Source organism: Haliotis rufescens, unplaced genomic scaffold (assembly GCF_023055435.1).
Source record: "Haliotis rufescens isolate VD_foot unplaced genomic scaffold, xgHalRufe1.0.p SCAF_14, whole genome shotgun sequence".
NCBI classification, from domain to species: domain Eukaryota; kingdom Metazoa; phylum Mollusca; class Gastropoda; order Lepetellida; family Haliotidae; genus Haliotis; species Haliotis rufescens.
In genome coordinates this window covers 19,322,341-19,342,172 of record NW_025963824.1, presented here as the reverse complement: position 1 = coordinate 19,342,172, position 19,832 = coordinate 19,322,341, and the positions used below count along the sequence as shown (strand labels likewise).

The 19,832-nt window shown below is 38.7% G+C and overlaps 1 protein-coding gene across 1 annotated transcript in view; it reads left to right on the top strand.

Annotated features, from left to right (window-relative positions):
* The window catches only part of LOC125379140, an 85,905-nt gene that overhangs the window by 15,472 nt on the left and 50,601 nt on the right, over window positions 1-19,832 (top strand). The window contains exons 2-3 of the mRNA XM_048395107.1: window positions 605-715; window positions 18,514-18,592. Of these exons, the coding sequence (XP_048251064.1) occupies window positions 605-715; window positions 18,514-18,592 (190 nt within the window). The remainder of the gene's footprint in view (window positions 1-604; window positions 716-18,513; window positions 18,593-19,832) is intronic.

Below are 19,832 nucleotides of genomic sequence, written 5' to 3'. Positions count from 1 at the left end.
GATCATCAACGCGAACACTGCTCAACAATTCCAACATTTCTTCACCAATGTCCAGCGCTAGAGAATCTGTATCATGACGACCATGCACAAATTGGATGGATGCCAAAGATGCCGACGCTATTGCGGCTGCTGTATTGTCTAAGCTCATTTTTCTCTATATCTTTTTTTCTCAGCTTCAGATTCAACTCACTTTCTTTAGCTTTAATATCAGACTGACTAAGGTTTTTGATAATCGGGTGCGTAAGATATTCTTGAACCTGCGGCTATGTTGGACCTCAATAAGGTCTGATTTATCTGACAATTTTTCATTTTTCACTGTTGATACTGGTGAGAAAAAGTTAAGTGTCATAATATAAAAAAGTGTGTATTCAAACGTGTATTTTGTCAATACATTCGACAATACTATTTTTTTAAATAATGAATTATGAAGGTACCACTTTGAATTTGGCGTAACTCTCCGAAAGTCTTGATATTCTTATCTTCAAGTTCACATCCGTCATATTGTCATAATTGTTGTACTGTCTCTTTGGTGTTTTTTTAAACATGCATAATTTGCACTATACAACATGTCATGCTTTAATGTAATTTACTGTTTGCTTTGCAGGTGAACTTCGTGCTTCAGTTTGACAGCCTAAACAAACTGGTTGGAACTGAGAATGCTGTACAGCAGGGAGATCATGTCTCCAGTTACAAGTTAATTTTGGATTATCGCAAGGTAAGTTTGGGCGTTCTCAAAATTTGATTATTACTGTAAATCATTAAATTAATGCACGTGTCGCCCCCTGGTCTAAAATGCGTCAGGAAATTAATGCGAATAACAATACCTTTAAAACTTTAAAACCTAATCAGCAAACGGTAACACGAAATCTGTAAACTTAATTTCAGCATGGTGAGCAGTGTTTAGCTTGTGATTATCTGAATATTTGACATGTTACAAAGAATAAAAACGCTGTCAGATACGGTTGGCTCCTGTCATAACTGGGTTTGAGTTAGTTGGTACCTGTTCCCCTGTCTGCTTATCGCAGACTTTGAAACACTGAATGTATTGGTCATTGCTAGACGCGCATGTTGAAGTGTAGTACTCATGTGCTTATACTTCTTGAATAGGAATATCATACAGATATAATTTCGGCCTATTTTCGGGATCGACTTTAAGGGCGAACGTTATGCTTTCAGTCTTATCGGGAGTGTATCCTACTTTCCATTTGTTGACCCAGTTTGAAATTTTAACAAAATCACTATTACTAGTAATACATTGGACTGCCGCAACTGGTTAATCTTTGATGACCTATGAGGATTGACGTATCGTCAGCAAATACGCGTATGTGTTTTAAACTTATTCATATCACAATGAAATGGATTACTAAAAAAAGCCAAAGACTTATCTTGATGCTGATTCAATACATAGACATGAAAACATTTTGCATAACATTTAATGTTTTATAAATATATTTGCTGATTATTGCTAAGTAAGTTATAATATGACCACTAGATTATAAGTAGATTATTGAAATGTAAGACCGTATCGATTAATTATATCTACCAGATTCTGAGAAAAATGTAAGTACAGATTGAATTATATCTCTGTTTCATGTACATATTTTTTACGCATTCCCATATAAACGTGTTTTATGGCTTCTGTTTTTTTTCTGGGGGCACGGTTGGCCCAGCCGTCTGAAGGCGCCGCGATTCGCTGTACAGAGTTGCGTCCCTTGGGCACGCCAGAAACCTGCGATTGTGGGTTCGAATCTCGGTTAGCCCCGATTATGCTTCAAGGTTTGTCAGCACCATACCCGTGCTCGTGGGCTTCACCGAAGTTGTAAACATCTGCGAAGCGGCATCACTTCGGGCTTTCCTCCAATATTTAGATGACAACTCACTCACTGAATCTGCTTTTTCTGGAGTAAACTTATTGCGCTTGTTACAAAATCATTATTCAGGCCTGTTGCTGTTTACTTGGGTGATCACTTATTGGGTATAGTGATGTATAATCCGCGACAAATCGCACATTATAATCTATATTATTAGGAATGTCATTTTCGTATACAAGAATACACAATAGTTCCAACACCGATCCTTTAGGGACGACTGCCATCAGGGAAAAATATTCACGAATTGTATCCGTTCATAAATACTTTTTTTGTATTGATCATGTTGATTATGAAGATAACTATTAAACCAGATCATTAAATTACAACTAACTATGGGAGCAAGTTATTCAAAAGTACCCAATGCCATACTTTATGAAATGACTTGCTAACATCGCAGAATACTGCACCCCAACTTCTTTGCCTTTATCTTTAAACGAGCTTGAAATACAATTATAGAAATCCCTCAGCTGGTACCCTGTCGAATGTCCCGGGGTAACACCCGAATGCATGTTTAAATGACATTGTACTCTTTGAAGAAGCTGAATACATATTCATGAACACATTTTTCACACACGTTCCATAAACAACTTGTAAGCGCAAAATACATTCAATTACACTACCCTTTTTTGTGTTTCGGAATAATTGATGCTGTTTTCCACATCGATAGAAATATGTAAGTTTGAAGTGACTGATTGATAGTTTCTTAAAGGGGATACAATATGTTTCAGCTGTTAATCTAAGGAAAATATATGCAAATTCCATTTCGGCCATTGGCTTTACTTACATCAAACTGAGAGAAGTATACCTTGGACGTCAGCGCCGCGAGATACGTGTCCTGCTGTCAAGATTGTTTTCGTTTATAATACTTGGAGGAGGTTGTGGCCGTTACGACTGTTCGATTGTGGACTGATTCACGAAAACATTACTCTAGCTATAGATACTGAATCATCATATCTCATACTATTATATGAGAGGTACCTGGGAAGAATACAGATTATTCATTTCTCTTTTGGTATATTTCAGTAAATGCTACCACAATTGTCATTAACCTTTGAATCTCGTTTTGAGTAAGAATACGTTTCATTGGCTTTCTTGCAGGGTCTAGAAGACCCGGAGAACATACATTACTATAATTTGAAACAAATATTAAATCTATATTTCGGAATGTTCAGCAATCCTTGTGGTTTCAGTAGTAATTTGACAAAGGATATACGTTGCTTGCAAATTGTCTAGTCGTTCTTTATGAATGCTATGGTAATCAATGTCAAGAAATCCTGCTACTATAATACCGATATCTAGATCATCCGCTTCACCTATTGACATACCATTCAAGTCCCAAATTGAGTACTTTTATCAGCTCGATAGAACGTAGGCATGTACCAGGTAACAGGTGATCAGCCTCACCAGTAACTTTACACGAACTGCCTCGAGTCCTAGTTATCTATATGTTTAGTACTTAAGTTGTCCTTTATGTAAATTGCAACCCTCCTTCCCTTCTACCTCTACCTTTTATTGACAGACACTCGGGATATGAAAAGTAATCTGTCAAGATACTAGTAGCTTCTGTATGGTATATAGGTGTTGTTATATCTATAGCAGTATGCACAGCATATGCCACAAGCAGCATAATTATGCTTTATTTTCCAGTCATGTATGAAATGTGGATTTAATATAGCTTTTTCAGTGTCGAAAACAAACAAATAAATAACGAAAAAACAAGGGGATGATAATAATGATAAAGAAAAAGAAAAGGTTTCTCAACATCGATATCTGATGGGAATGGTAAGGAAAAATGGCATACTGGACTTACAAAATGTTATCTATCCTTAAAATAAGCGCATATTCATAGAGAGAAAGTTCCAAAATAAAACAACAAACCATACATTTCTACTTTGTTAAAGCCTTTAACAAAAACGCGATAATATGCTTTTCACACAAATCACAAAACAGTGCAACATTTCCCCCTATAACAAAAAATATACACGTTTGATAACGTTATTCAAACCGATGGACAGTGGAATGGCCTTTGTGGGAGCCTGACTGGTATTTGTATTCATTTTATTGTCATTATATGTTATTAAGATGATGAAATACAACTCTCTCGAAAGCTTTACCAATCCCTCCAATGAGTGATATTGGACTGTAGGTTGACACAACCGAATGATCTCCTTTCTAATACAAAGGCATAATATGTGCTCTGTTTTCATTTTAATTGATATGCATTTAAAGTCAAAGAAGGATTAAACAATAAACGCAACAATACTAATACTGTTTACTGTTTTCTTTAGTTGGTTATGGCGTGTCTGGATCACATGAAGACATTTCATTGTATCAGATATTGTATTATCTGTCTCATTCCCAGTTGAAGTTAAGTCAGGCACAGTCAATACCAAGAATTAGTGAGTTCAATATGCGGGAATCTAAGATAATCTGCACCTCTCCTTTCGTCATTATGAGTCATGGGATTGGCATGAAAACCGGTCGTTTAGAATGCAGACTAAAACAAATCCTCTTTCGCTGAGGTCTGTGTGAGGAATGAGTTGATTCGGCATAACTGTGAACAGTATTCCAGTTACATCATGGCATGTCAGATTAATGTGGGAAGAAAGGCCGAAGTGATGCAGGGCTGAAACATTTATTCCTTTAGTGTAACGCAGAAGCACGGTTGTGGTGCTGACAAACCTAGAAACCTAGGCTTCTGGGGTGCCCAAGGAACCCAAAACCGCACAGCGAATTGCGGCACCTTACACGACTTGGCCTCCGTTCCCCTTGTAGAGATCTGAACATCAATAGTCTTACTTGGATTACGGTCTCGAGGGGGCCATGGGTTGATGTACCCTCTATGTTTAATTATGTTCCCCGACCCCGAAGGGTATATATAAAGGGTGCAATGTCACCCATATCAACCGTGGACCACGAATCTATGTACCGCACGCCTAATTATGTTGGTGGGATGTCTTAAGCATTGGTCCACATGGGTAAGAATACTACAGTTTGACATTTTTCTCATTTATCGAAGCGCTAGACGACATAGAACACACTATTTACCAGCTATTCCCACCAGATCTATTTATTTCGGAAACTATAGCAAATACCCGGAGGATGGAGTATTGAATAATTACTTCGAGTCACAAAACTGCGGATGATATGATGCGAATGTAGTTTCAGCGGGGCTACAATGAAATTTATATAATGGGTCTCAGCCAATCAGAATCCGAACTTCATGAGTAAGTTGAGATACATTTACACATATTTAAAATGGTAGTAGTTGCAAAGAGTCATTTTCTGGAATCCATTATTGGCCCCGTGGCATCGAGAAGGCTAAAGGTCATACACACTGAAGATGTACAAAGGTAAGACGAAGCAAAGATTTGTCAGAAAAGTTAAAATATTGAATGTTTTTTTTATACCTGATGCTTTTCAATTTGTTGTAATTTCTTTCAAGTGTAAATGTAATGATGGATGCCCATTTTCCGGTGTCCCCGGCGGTGATATTGCTGGAATATTGCTAAAAGCGGCGTTAAACCATACTCACTTACTCACGCACTCCCCCATGACAGCGTCATGGTGTGTGTGACCGCATACTGCACGTGCCACTGTTGACTATATAGGGAACGAGAACAGTTATCCAATTGCCTTCCACGTCGCCTGCTCTTACCCTATTAGAACGTTTGTGGAATGACCTTGATGGACATCTCGATGGACATCAACGTCGAGCACAACCCCAGACGCTTCAGAAACTGTTTACCCATATTGCTGGACGTGTGGTCTAGGATTCCACAAGAAAATGCAGAGCAATTTTAGAAGCACATACTTGTCACAATATGTGTTATTTACTTACTAACATTCCTACTTTAGTAGTATAGGTCATGATGGTTCTGGACCACTTCCACTGGAGCCAGATTCATATACCTATACTGCTACTAAAGGGGTAATTTTTTATGCCAAAATGACTATGCGATTCAATGATAGTCATGAGATTAAGTTAAATTGACTCCAGCTCACCAATACCTGGGGCCAATCATTGCTTTAATGAGCCTAAATGTTAATAAAAATATTCTTTATTATTTTTATCAATATAGCGATATTCAACATTTTTATTAAGGTTTTCGTTCATTTTACTAGGAGACCAGACTATATAATTACACTCTTCTTGTAAATTGATAAGAAACAATTGATGACCGTATTTGGTTGGTTTGACATCACTGATATAATAAAAACCTTGTGGTAATTCTCTCTTTTTAATAGCTTTCTCCATTATTATATATATTTTTGTAAGCATTTGTCTAAATGTGATCTAACGATAGTAAACAATCTATTTTTAATCTCCAACCAGTTCTTTGGTTTTGGCACGGAATAATTAACACGCGCTTGTTGCCTCCCCTGTTCTATGAACTTTTTTTTCTCGTTTTTCTTGATGATTTCTTGAGTATTCTTATTACTCCATCTATAAATCCAAGTGTAACTGCTAAGTTCGTTAAAATCTTTGCATTATTTTCTCCAGAGTCGAATTTCAGTCTCCCAGTCGCCTCATTTTGTGTGATACTAACTCCATGAGGCTTAAAAACTTCATCATTGAGTGAGCATACGCTGTAATACCCATCAGGTACATTAATGAATTTTCTAACAATATTATAGTCGTTTTTATCTAATATCAATATATTATGATTATTTCTCGCAGCACTTATATTGGTCCACAGCGGGTAATACGTTACATCGCATAGGGCTACTTCGAGCTGACCATCCGAGTTATCGATAGTATGAAGCAGTTGAATAGACTGACCATTTGTTATTCCCGGGAGTGTAACATACATATTAAATATACAATGATAGTATATCATAACTTAAATATGAAATCGAGACACATTACTAATCTATCGATTATGGTAAATTCCTGTGGTGATGATTTTTTCATAAAATTCCCTGATATCTTTGAAAAGTACAGGGTCACGGCAACTAGCGATAAAATGGTGCACGATTGGTTTCATAATCCGATGCAATTTTTGCAGAATCAGTTAAACTTTGCCATATGGTGTGCCACAACGGGATGTGGTGTATCTGTTAATGCCCCAGGATATATGCTAAATAAGTCTGTTTTATTATTTCACGTGTACTATCAGATTAGACGTATACTTAAAGAAATTAGTGCTCCATTACCGCAGGATAGAGCATGGAATTCCACAAATAATCCGTACAATAGGTCTGCGTATGAGCGTATTTGTAATGGATTTAATGTTTCTATGAGTAAAGATTGGCACATTAAAGGAGCAAACCATGGTCTAGGTGTTCCGTACAGCGAACAAAGAACTGTTAAAGAAGTCAGCGATGATTTACTGAAAAGGGGTCGGCTTCTTCCGAGCTTTGCCCTCTCGAGTAACGAGTGGAGAGATGATCGTATGAACTTTAAGGGTGGTGTTGCTTTCACCATCCAAAAGGTTGAGCAACCACCTGGAGACGCTTGGAATGAATTTCTTAATGATAAAACGGAAAATAATTTTACTAACCCAGGATTTGAAAGAGTTAATGAATCGATAAGAACTTATGTATGGGGAATTCTTGGTGCACAATCGCAAACACGAACGTCCATTATCGGTAATGGGACGGCGTTCGATGCACAAAAACAGTTTGTCGCAAACGTGGAGGACGCCATTAATTCACCAGTTGACATACCATCGTCTATAAAACGTTTTCAAGATGTATTACAGTACGCTCAATCCAAAGTGGACTACGTTTATGCGCCGGGATTATACATGTCTCCGAGTAATATGGAACTTAAGATCGGTCAAGTGATAGGCTATAATAATAAAATTGTTATCGCTACTGATCAACAAAAACCAGGTATAAATTCAGATATTAACGTCGAATTAATAACGTAAACAATCACAGGCGAAACGGGAATAGTCAAGCCACAGTTATCTGCTATCGCTCCTACTGCAAACAACCACAAGTGCCACCGCATATTGCGGCTAAAAATCAACAACATATCGATGAAAAAACTGCGCTTGTAGTGGGTGCAGTCGTGGCTGGTTTACTCATGATTTGATTTACTCATGATTTGGTTAAATAGTTCTTAGCGGATACGTACAACAGCCCTGCAATTGCTACGATCAGTGCCCACAAGTTTTGACTAAGCCAAGTGGAGGTCTTAGCTAATAAATTCAAGAGCCAGGAAACAACACTCCCTATTATACCGGGAAGTGCAGACACTAATGCAGTGCAGTGCTGAACCTAATGCTTTTAAATGCTTTTTTATCCACTCTTTTATACCATCCGCTGCTACCACCTGTACAACCTGTGCCACCAGTTAACGCGAGAGTCAAAGTCGATATAATAAATCCCAACGCGTTTAAAATACTGGCAATTGTTATTCCCTGTTCTCTGAACAATGTTTTAATTTTATCGGCCTGTGTAGTGTCATCGTTGAGGACTCGATCGATAGTTTCTCGAATTCGACTGATTTGCCTCTCTATTAGTGGAAGCAGCCTCGAGGTGGGCCGATCTTTCGTCTTCTAAGTTACGCAATCTTTCCGCTACGCAGCGTCTACTGAATTCATCGCCCGCCTGTTCAAGTTTTTTTTTCTCGTAAACTATATGCTTATCGATTTCGGATATATTGGCCATATTATTGGTGAGTTCTCCCTGCATTGTTCGCATTGCCTTGTCAAGACCTCGTAGTTCCCTCATACTGAACTCCGAATATGGTGATACACTGACCGTGGAATTATCGTAGTAGGTACCAAAGATTTCTTCGAGTCCGTCCAAGGCCACCTTCGAGGAAGCTTCCAAATTATCTGTGTTACTGAGTTCAGTACGAACAGTCCTAAGAACCTTAGTAGTCTTCGCGGAAAGTCGTGAGTAGTCTACAAAACCTAATTTATCACGAACAGTGCTGATTCCGTGTTTAGTGGCTATCGTAGACAAGGCTAGGGGCTTACGAGTACGAGAATGCATAAGGTCAATATCCGGAGAGCCACGCAGTCGCAATATTCCTTTACTATCTATCTCAAACTTTGAATAATCACGAACAATAGGACTATCATCTTTAAAGGTATCGTAATAATCATTGACGGCTGGTTTCAAAAGTTCATCATTTACGGTTGGGTTCAAAAGTTCATCGTTAAGATTCATAAAGCTGGTTTCATCAGTACCCTCTTCTATTGGATTCGGGTTATCTAAATAATCTAGATCAAAATCGGTCATTTTTATATTAAACATATGGTTATATAATTTCAATATAACATTGTCTTCGCAATACGGACGCAAGTTAAACCCACAACGTAGACTTCGAGATCCATTAGGGGTCAAAGCAATTCGTCAGTCTGTAACTATAACTAATAACCCTAGTACCTTCGATCAGAATCAAACGCTTCTGGTTCGCTTTCCTAATCTCGGCGCACACGATGTGTTCCGACTAGCATTTACGATTATTTTGACTTCTACCGACGTTAACAGGGAGCCCGTTCAGAACATAGGTCGTGCTATCGTTAAGAAATTCGCCATTAAAATTAGCGGTAATGAGGTTTTGAGTATCGACGATAGTGATGTATACTATTGTTACATGGATCTCTGGAGAACGAATAAAGAGCGGGAAAACTTACAGTACCAAGGTATTTGTAATCGGAACACATTGAGACTGCGCGTAGGTGCTGAAAATGGTGATGATACCGTCGTAAAAGATAAGGCCGTTGCCGACGCATTAGGTAACCGATTCTATATTCCCCTAGACTTTGAATTACTAGATTCCCACATGCCCTTTTATCAAGCATCCCTAGGCGATAGGTTAGAATACGAACTCACTTTTAATGACAACGGTAGAGTAATCAGAACCGGTGGTGAAGATGCTAGCTATTCCATTGACAATATCTCGCTGGAGTACGATATGATAATGGATCCCGAATTAGCCAGACAAATTGGTAACCATTATACGGGAAGTTTAGCCATTTTGTACGATCGCGTGCTGCGACATCGAAAGATCACGAGGGACAAAAAAGATACGATGTGGAATATCAATCTAAACATTCCCACGAGGTCATTGAAGGGTATTTTAATGTTGTTCGAGGACCCCTCCGATGCGTTTAAAAGAAATACCGAGAAGTTTTACAATCCCAAGACTACAAAAGTAGAATTGACTATCGAGGGCGTTCCTAATCAACTATATAGTCAAGGAATGCTAGCAAACACCATTGGGATGAGATTAAAAAACTCCCTTCTATAAAACGAAGCCCGGAAGTTATGGCGGTCGTGAAAGATCTGTCTCTCGGGAGTGTATCAATGGGTGAATACCTCACCCCGAAGTACGCGCTATGGCTCGACATGCGAACAACGGACGATGACCAACTACACGGCAGTGGGAGGAGAATAGAAAATGCTAGCGAGGGTGTCACCATACAGATAACGAAGCTCCAGGAATTGGCCGGTAAATTGAACATATATTTGTACGTGATTATGGATGCGCAACTTAATATACAGAATGGACGATTCGTGCAAGCAATCTATTAATAATCTTTTACCTAAAGATCCGCACTGGGCTATCATATGCGGGCAAACGGGCTGTGGAAAAACAACTTTTATTCTAGATATTTTACAAAGTCATTATCGGGACGTTTTTGATCATATTATTATTTTGTGCCCGACTATAAGCGTTAATAAAACATACCTATCGAGAAATTGGGTAATGAATGACGATGGGGTACACAGAGTCGATCCGGGCAATCGTTTACAAGACTGTTTACGAGTATGTCACGAAAAATACAAAGGAGAATCAACCCTTTTCGTAAGAGACGACTGCAGTGCGAGTAAAGAACTCACAAAAAAGAAAGATATGCTCCTTCGTATTTAGCATTCTCCGGTCGGTATAATCAGCATAGCGTTTGGGTACTTACTCAAAAATACAACTCTGTCCTGAAAGATCTCAGAGAGCAGACCAAATGGGTAGCACTCTTTCATTGCAAAGATCGAGATTCATTCGAGGAATGTTTACGCGAAAATAATGTCATTTATACCAAGCTCGAACGAGATAAAGTCAGAAAACTGTAAGCGGCAACGAAGCACTGTAAACTCGTATTAAAAACCGATCAACCAGCTGCTTATGCAATTGCTTAGCAAAATGTGGCAAAATTATAGCAAAATTATAGCAAAATTATAGGAAATGTAGCAAAAATGTAGCAAATTGAACATTAGCGGTTAATATGACATAAAATGTGGTTCGAAATCATCATTCTTTCGCAACAGTTCATTATTACGGGATGTATTGCATATGCCATGTAGGTATTACATTATGGAATGCGACGAACTCATCGAACAAATGCTCAAAGAATCTGAGCCTGATCAACATGTAGATAAATCTTTAGATAAACATAGAGAAAGACTCGCAGCTTTGGTAGCCGGTGGAAAATGTTCCCAATATTTGGGGGAAAATTATACCATCGAAAAAATTGATAACATGACTGACGAAGAGATTAAAAAAATGTACGCGCGTTACGAGTCTAGACTGGGAGCTACCTTGACTAAAACGATAGGGTCGGCTATGTTACAACTATACACAGTCGTAGCTAGTACGTTTCTCCCTATCCCGGCAGAACATCGCATGTATTTATGCGAATCTCTCGAGAAAGACCCATTCATTGAACACGCTATAAGTGCAGTGAGCTGTGAGTTTTATCATAGATACGGAATGTTCTTAGCTCCGTTCACCACAACGGCTAGGTATTGTCAATTTAAACATACGTGCCCACTTAATAATATAAAGAACGAAGTTCAAATAAATAATGGAGACTCAGGTGACACCACAACAGATTGCGGAAACCCAACAACAAGTGAACGAGGAACAACGAGTGAATGAGGAACCACCACATGTGAATGAGGAACCACCACATGTGAATGAGAAAATACTAAAACCCAGAGTGACAAAGAATCCTTTGAAAATAGCCGCAGGAAGAAAGGGAGGACTGGTGAGGAAAGCGAAATTAATAAATAATTCAAATATTAATCCGATTAAAACATGGGCACTAGTAGGAGTTGCTGGTATAGCGGCTTTATGGTTGTTTTATAAGACCGGAGAAGAGAAAACGTCACCCCCAATGCAACAACAAGTTCAATTAGAGGTTAGCCCGCAGATAATGCTATAAGAAGCATGACTACTCCAGTTACAGACGGTAAAATGTTGGTAAACGCAACGTATCATTCAGCGGTGGTCACCGGCTTGGCCATTGGCTATGCCCATATAGCTAAAATGATTACAAAAGCCACACCTCCCAAGCTAGATTTTAATGGATATGATATCTGAATGATGGTTCTGGATATTGGATTATCTATGGCAACGAAGGATATACTCATCAAACAAGGGCTTATCCCGGAAGACATAATGAAGTAATTAATTAAACATTTGAATATTTTATATTATTAAACATATGGCAACAATTGAGATGAAGGTCGGTGGAGCTATTGTTAATGCTCTAGCTTTTTCGGGGAGTAATTTTTTTATTTTCTAGTATGAGGGAATCAAACGCTAAAGAAGTTGAAGAGGAGCGTAAACGACATAACAAAGCTTTAGAACAACTCCAAGCAGCTCAGTCACAATATACGCGGCAGAGAATGAAGAGATTAGATTTTATTCATGAAGAAATGCGTAAGGAAGGACATTCAATTCAAACGTTTAAGGATGTCGAATCTGCCATGCACGAATACTTCCTCGTTTATGGGAAAAAACTTGACCCAATACCGAGACCAACAATGAGTCAGTTTTATACACTGTCAGAGGCTCAGAAAAACCGCGAGGTCGCATTTGTGATAATGGGGTTATCTGCTGTATTGATTTTCAGCTATACCATGACCACGCATAAACCATGACCTAGTTAGAGTGACAGCTAATCTATAAATAGCGTTGGCTGACTGCCTAATCAATATCTCACCAGTGTAGATGTGATTTGCATTTAGACAAATGATATGATAGATGTATAAACAATAAATCATTGCAGATTTACACTCATGGGTAAAAAAACTCTATGTAACCGACGCTGTGTTGAAATTTACTGCGGCATACACAATTATTACATCAGGCGCGGAAACATAAACTATACGTGTTCTGAATGCGGGATAGGGGTCACAGGTCATTATTGTTTATGTAAGGAACACGGTGCTGATAGGGTCAGGAACCAGATTATTTATGCTAGGAAGAGAGATTACATCAATGAGAGGAATAGGTTGGGGAGAATACGTATTAAGATATATGAAAAACAAACAATTAGACATTTGTCTCATTTTGCATATACCATTCAACCACAATGGTTTTTGTCAGAGAGTTGAAGGCTATGGTAAAGCAAAGTGGTCTACGTGGATATTCTCGAATGAGAAAAGCTGAATTGTTTACCTTACTCGGTTTGGAATACAACAAACCCCAGACTGTTAGAGAACTCAAAGCTCAAGTGAGAAACAGTGGGCTGAGAGGTTATTCTCGAATAAGAAGAGCTGAATTGATCGCTTTACTAGATAAGAATCAACCTAATGATGATGATGTTGATATTCAACATAATGATGATGATAATGATGATGTTGATAATAATCAACAACAACAAGAATTAATATTTGTACCCATATCCGCCGGCGTTGGTAAATATCTAGGAGGTTGGAAGATGGATATTAATTCCAACATGGATGTTAACGATATTAAGCCCATCATATCGAGTAAAATTAACGAGGAGTAAGATGATTTACATAGTATAAAATACCAGCTGACGATTAAAATGTTATTGAGTAAAAGTAACACAGACGATAGCACCGAATATACCGAACCATATTTCCGTAGCAATCAAGAAGTTATAACCGAATCCGATACTAAAAAGGCATCATTAGATACATCAATTCAGAGGATACAGGAAACTTTAGAACGCTGGACTAATAGAGGCTCGGGTTGGGGTGTGGATAAAATCGATAGTTTATATTTAGATATAGCAAATTATATGCCCTTCAAAGGTGGATCTTATATAGATTTACCCCCGTATTATAAGAAGAAAAAAGCCATAATTAACGTAAAAAATAAATCCGATGATTGTTTAAGAATGATGATAAGATCTGCATTGTTCCCCATAGACAAGCAACCGGATAGACCTTCTAGCTATCCTCAAAACGATGGACTCAACTTTGATGGTATAGATGAACCTACACCAATTTCACAAATTGATAAGGTGGAAAAGCAAAATAATTTAGCTATAAATGTTTTCGGACATTCTTAAGGAATCGTTGTACACAGGATAAGCTCCGCTCGGGAACATATCCCCAGAATCAATTCATTTCTGATCGAAAAAGATGGAAAATATCATTATACATGGATAAAGAGTTTAAACAGGCTATTATACGATCAAACAAAACATGCTAGAAAGAAATATTTCTGCGAAAGATGTCTACATGGGTACAGCAGACAAGATCTATTAGAAGCGCATAAAGAAGACTGTAGAGGTGTTGGACAGACCGCTATCAGGATGGATATGCCTAAAGAGGGAAAAAATATATTAAAATTTGAACATTATTGTAATCAAATGTCAGTACCATACATAATTTATGCCGACTTCAAACCCATAGAAAATACCAACCGTAGCAATCAAGATAGTTTTACATACAAAACTCAAGAACATATTCCTTGTGGGTTTGGATATATAGTTGTAAAGTATGATGGGAAAACAAACCAGCCCGTGATTTACAGAGGTCCCAATGCAGCGGGAAAGTTCCTAGAATATCTACAAAATGAAGAGAGAATGATCAGGGAAAAATTATCGTGTAAGAAACCCATGTGTATGACGAGGGATGATTGGAGGGTCCATAAGAAGTCAACGAGTTGTCATGTTTGTAATAAACCCCTGGATGGGGATTCCGTAAGAGATCATTGCCACGTCACGGGTAATTATCGGGGAGCCGCGCATAACGAGTGTAACTTGAAACTAAAAATGAATTCTCAAACAATACCCATCCCCGTTGTGTTTCATAACCTTAGGGGATACAATTCACATCTCATTATGCAAGCTATCTCAAAGACCGACGGCGGTTTAACGTGCATTCCTAATAATATGTAAAAATACATATCGTTCTCGTTGACTAAACCTATACATTATACGGACAAGGATGGGAAATCCAGAATAAAGCAAAGTAATAGGCTTAGATTCATAGACTCCGTACAGTTTCTGTTATCTTCCCTGGACAATTTAGCTAATGCGAACAATCCCGATGACTTTGCGATAACAAATAAATATACCGATAAGATAACTCGTCATTTGTTGCTGAGAAAAGGTGTATATCCTTACGAATATATGGATGATTGGTCTAGATTCGAAGAAACTGAATTACCACCCCTTGAATCATTCTATAGTAACTTAACTGAATCTAAAATAGCAGATGCCGATTATGAACACGCTCTGACGGTCTGGGATAAATTAGGTTGTAAGAATTTAGGCGATTATCACGATCTGTACTTAAAAACCGATGTACTGTTACTCGCCGATATATTCGAGATATTTAGAAAGACATGTTTAAAACAATACAGCTTGGACCCGGCATGGTACTATTCCAGTCCTGGACTATCGTGGGATGCATTGTTGAAGAAGACCGGCGTAGAACTAAAACTACTCACAGATTACGATATGCACTTGTTTATTGAGAAAGGATTAAAAGGTGGTATATTGATGGCAGCTAAAAGGTATTCTAAGGCCAATAATAAATTAGTGGAAGGATACGATCCGAGTAAACCCGACACGCATATATTATATCTCGACGCTAACAATTTGTACGGATGGGCTATGAGTCAACCTTTACCCACGAGTGGTTTTGAGTGGGTCAATGATATCCATAATATCCATAATAATGATGCGAATAAAGGGTACATACTAGAAGTTGACTTGGAATATCCAAGTTCGTTACATAAAGATCATAACAGTTATCCGCTAGCTCCCGAAAGATTAATGGTTAATAAAGATTGGATGTCGGAATATCAACGCTCCTTGATGGGTAATAGTAAATTAGCTAACATAGAAAAACTCGTACCCAATTTGATGGATAAGACAAAATATATAGTTCACTACAGAAATCTCCAGTTGTATCTATCGTTAGGTATGAAACTAAAGAAAATACACAGAGTTCTAAAGTTTGATCAAAGCCCTTGGATGGAGCCCTATATAAGGTTGAACACAGATTTAAGAAAGATAGCTACCAGCGATTTCGAAAAGAATCTGTATAAGCTCATGAATAACTCAGTATTTGGTAAAACTATGGAGAAGCGTGTTGATGTTAAATTAGTCAGATCTAATGAGGAAGAAAGACTCAGGAAACTTATAGCCAGTCCGGCTTTTAACAGAAGCAAGATATTCGATAACGACTTAGCCGCGTTGCATATGCAGAAGAGTAATATAAAATTCAACAGATCGCTGTACGTCGGTATGAGTTTTCTCGACTTGTCAAAACACTTAATGTATGACTTTTATTACAACGAACTTAAGAAGCAATACGGCGATAGATACGAGGTGTTATATACCAACACAGATTCTTTGTTGATGGAAATACAAACCGAGGATGTGTATAAAGATATGGCAGAAAAAATAGATATGTACGACACGAGCGATTACCCAAAAGATAATCCACTGCACAGCGTAGTAAATAAAAAGGTGTTAGGTAAGATGAAGGATGAATGTGCTGGGACCCCTATAGCGGAGTATGTCGGATTAAGACCTAAGATGTATTCTATAAAAAAGGACCGCCTCCGTCGTCTAGTGGTAGAGCGTCCGCCCGGAGAGCGGAAGGTCCGGGGTTCGATCCCTGACCGCGTCACACCAAAAGACGTTAAAAGAAGGTACTTGTTGTTACCCTGTCTGGCGCTCAGCATCAAGGGGCTAAAACAAGGACTGGTCGGCTCGGAGTCAGTATACTGTGTCTGAGTGGGGTATTCATGTTGAACTGCGGCATGGTATCTCAGTGAGCTAGCACTATAAATCGGCATCAGTCCGGACTAGTACAAGCAGCCACACAAACACACACACGTACTTGCACGTCGCAAAATAAGTGCAATAATCTTGGACGCAACGTTAAACCCCATTTCACCTCACCTCACCTCACCTATAAAAAATTCCGATAATGGGGAGATAAAAAAGGCCAAGGGTGTTAAGAAGTATGTGGTAAAAAAGCATATCAAACACGAACAGTATAAAGAATCATTATTCAACGGTAGAACGTTCAAACACGAGATGAACTCTTTAAGAAGTTACAATCATAGGATATATGGATTAAGAATGAACAAGACATCATTATCCCCCTTAGATACAAAGAGATGGATTGATAATGATGGTGTAACTACCTATGCTTATGGTTATTGTGGTAATACCGTACCGTCGGGAACTATGAACAACTCTTCTCGTACAAATGCCCTACCCGGTCCATCTTGAAGATAATAAAGAATAGGCTCTCCTTCTTTTGTAACCAATCGACTAATGTTATATGTCTTAAGGGACCATATGGGATCGGTTGCGCGACGTAGGCCTCCTTCAAGTTCACCTGCCTGGTATAAATATCTTACCCTTACTCTATCAGGAAGTTTTCGTTCTTTGCCTCGCCTCGGTGCTGAAGATTCGGAAGTCACGGATTTCATTTTAATAGCATCGGATGGTTTCTTCCCTATTAATCTCGTTACTTCATTATTCAGCGCTGATACAACAGCTGATAATCGTGTCACCCATTCGGTTGATCTCAATCGTTCGGATTTCATTTCGATCCCATACTGATAGCCAAACAAACGTTCCGCTAATGTCCGGTTAAATCTTTCAACGATAGCTTGACTGCGGTGGGCCTCTCTTTCACCACGCCTGATTTCGACATCGTGCTTTGTTAACAGTTTAGTTACCGATCCCATAAACTGACGACCGGGATCTACTTGAAATAGCTTAGGCCATTTTAGCGGTCCGCGTTTATATATGCGACTCAGTGCATTAGCTACTTCTGTTGAATCTTTCGAGGTTAATGGCTCAGCCTTTTTGTATCGACTAGCCACATCCACTACCGTTAAAGCGTATTTATACGTTTTGCGTTTTACCTTATCGTGGGGAAGAAACAAGAGGTCAGCCTGATGAACTTCATTTGTTGTAAAAATATCCAACTGTTTCCTCGGTATATAACGCGGTGCCGGTAAATATATTTGCCACATCGCTTGTTTCTTTAACCAATCCTTGGCTACATCTTTAGATACCTTAGCCGCGGTGGCTAATTTTTTTATTGCTCCTACACCTTTCCAATATCCTCGTGGGCTATAGTAAATTTTATTCATTATTAATTAATATTGATGTTTCGTTTAATACAACTCATGACTATCGTTTAATCGCATAATCATTTTGGCATAAAAAATGCCACCTGTAGTAGCAGTATAGGTATATGAATCTGGCGCCAGTTGAAGTGGTCAAGAACCATCATTACCTATACTACTTCTTTCGTATTGTGTAATTTGGCTGCAAATGCTATTGTACTGAATAGGTTGTCGTACTTTGAACATATCGGATTAAATATGAATGTACATACACTTATTCGCTTCATTTGTGGACATATTTACGCTGTTTTCAATAAAGGCCACAAACAAAAAAACAACACTGAAACACTTTCACTTTCATGTGCACTGCAGGGTGTCCAGTATCTCATTGAAGGCAGAGAGTGCATCAAGTCCACACTTCAACAGAAGGACAAGATCGGTTGTGTACCAGGTAAGGATACTGTGTCAATCTGTGACACTCATTTCCTACTAGCTTACACTTTGTTTGAAGGGCGATGTCAATGATTTAGACAATGTTTAAAAAATAAACTTGGCTCTATCCCCATGTATGGTGTAATAAAGTGTAGTTTTGCCCTGAACTATTATAGTTAAAGCACGAAGAAATGTGCGGTGCGCTAATTTGAAAATCCACGAACCGGGCTAACTGACGTGCTGTTAAACCTAATTACCATACGTTTCATTACATTATGTTTACTTATAGCTAGGTTGCGCTTGAATTACTGTCTGTTATTTGATCAAAGTAATAGATCCATCTGCACAGAGAGTTGTGTTGCTTGTGTCGTGTTGCATAATGTAATTATACCAGACTGCAATATGATTACTACTTGTATAGTCCCAAAGCAAGTTTATCTTGTGTTCCAAAAGAATATGAGCAGAAAGGAATTTTACCGAAGACCAGAAATTGAAGGATTAGAAAACATTGAAAAACTTTTTTTGTCACGTAACTGATCATGATATCAGCAGACCATATAAGGTGTCACATAGACACCGTAGGGAGTGCAGAGTCTATTGCAAGACAGAAACGTCAGAAACGTGTTTATGATCCACGGACATTGACCACAGTTCAAACCCTATGCCTCATACTCATTACAAGTCGTTGAATGCTTCTCTGAGGCAAACGGATCCATTCTTCATGAAAAGCGGCTTCAAGTCCAGCGAGATTTGAACTGGGGGATCACGATGTCTAATTTTCCGGCCAAGAATGTCCCAGAGATGCTCAATTGGATTAAGATCCGGACTACAGGCTGGCAATAGCTTCTTGACGCAAATAAGCCAAAACTGCCCAAGATCTGTTTGGTCTAGTATTGTCGTCCATATAAACAGGTCTTGTCTGAAGAGGATGGTTGTCAAAATGAGCGACTACCACTGGCCGAAGAACGGCATCTTGGTATTGTTGGCCATTCAGGTTTCCACGAATTGTCACCAGCGGAAGTTTGCAGCCGAAGGAAACACAACCCCTTATCACGACAGACCCCCCGCCACATGCTAAGGTCTTCTGGATGTTCCTTGGTGCAAAACGAGTGTTACGTTGCCTCCAAACACGTATTCGACCATCAACAGTTCGTAGCAGCATTCGACACTCGTCAGACCAATGGATCCTTCTCCAATTGGTCAAGTTCCATCGACTACGGGCACAAAACCATATCAGACGATTACGCATGTGCCTCCCA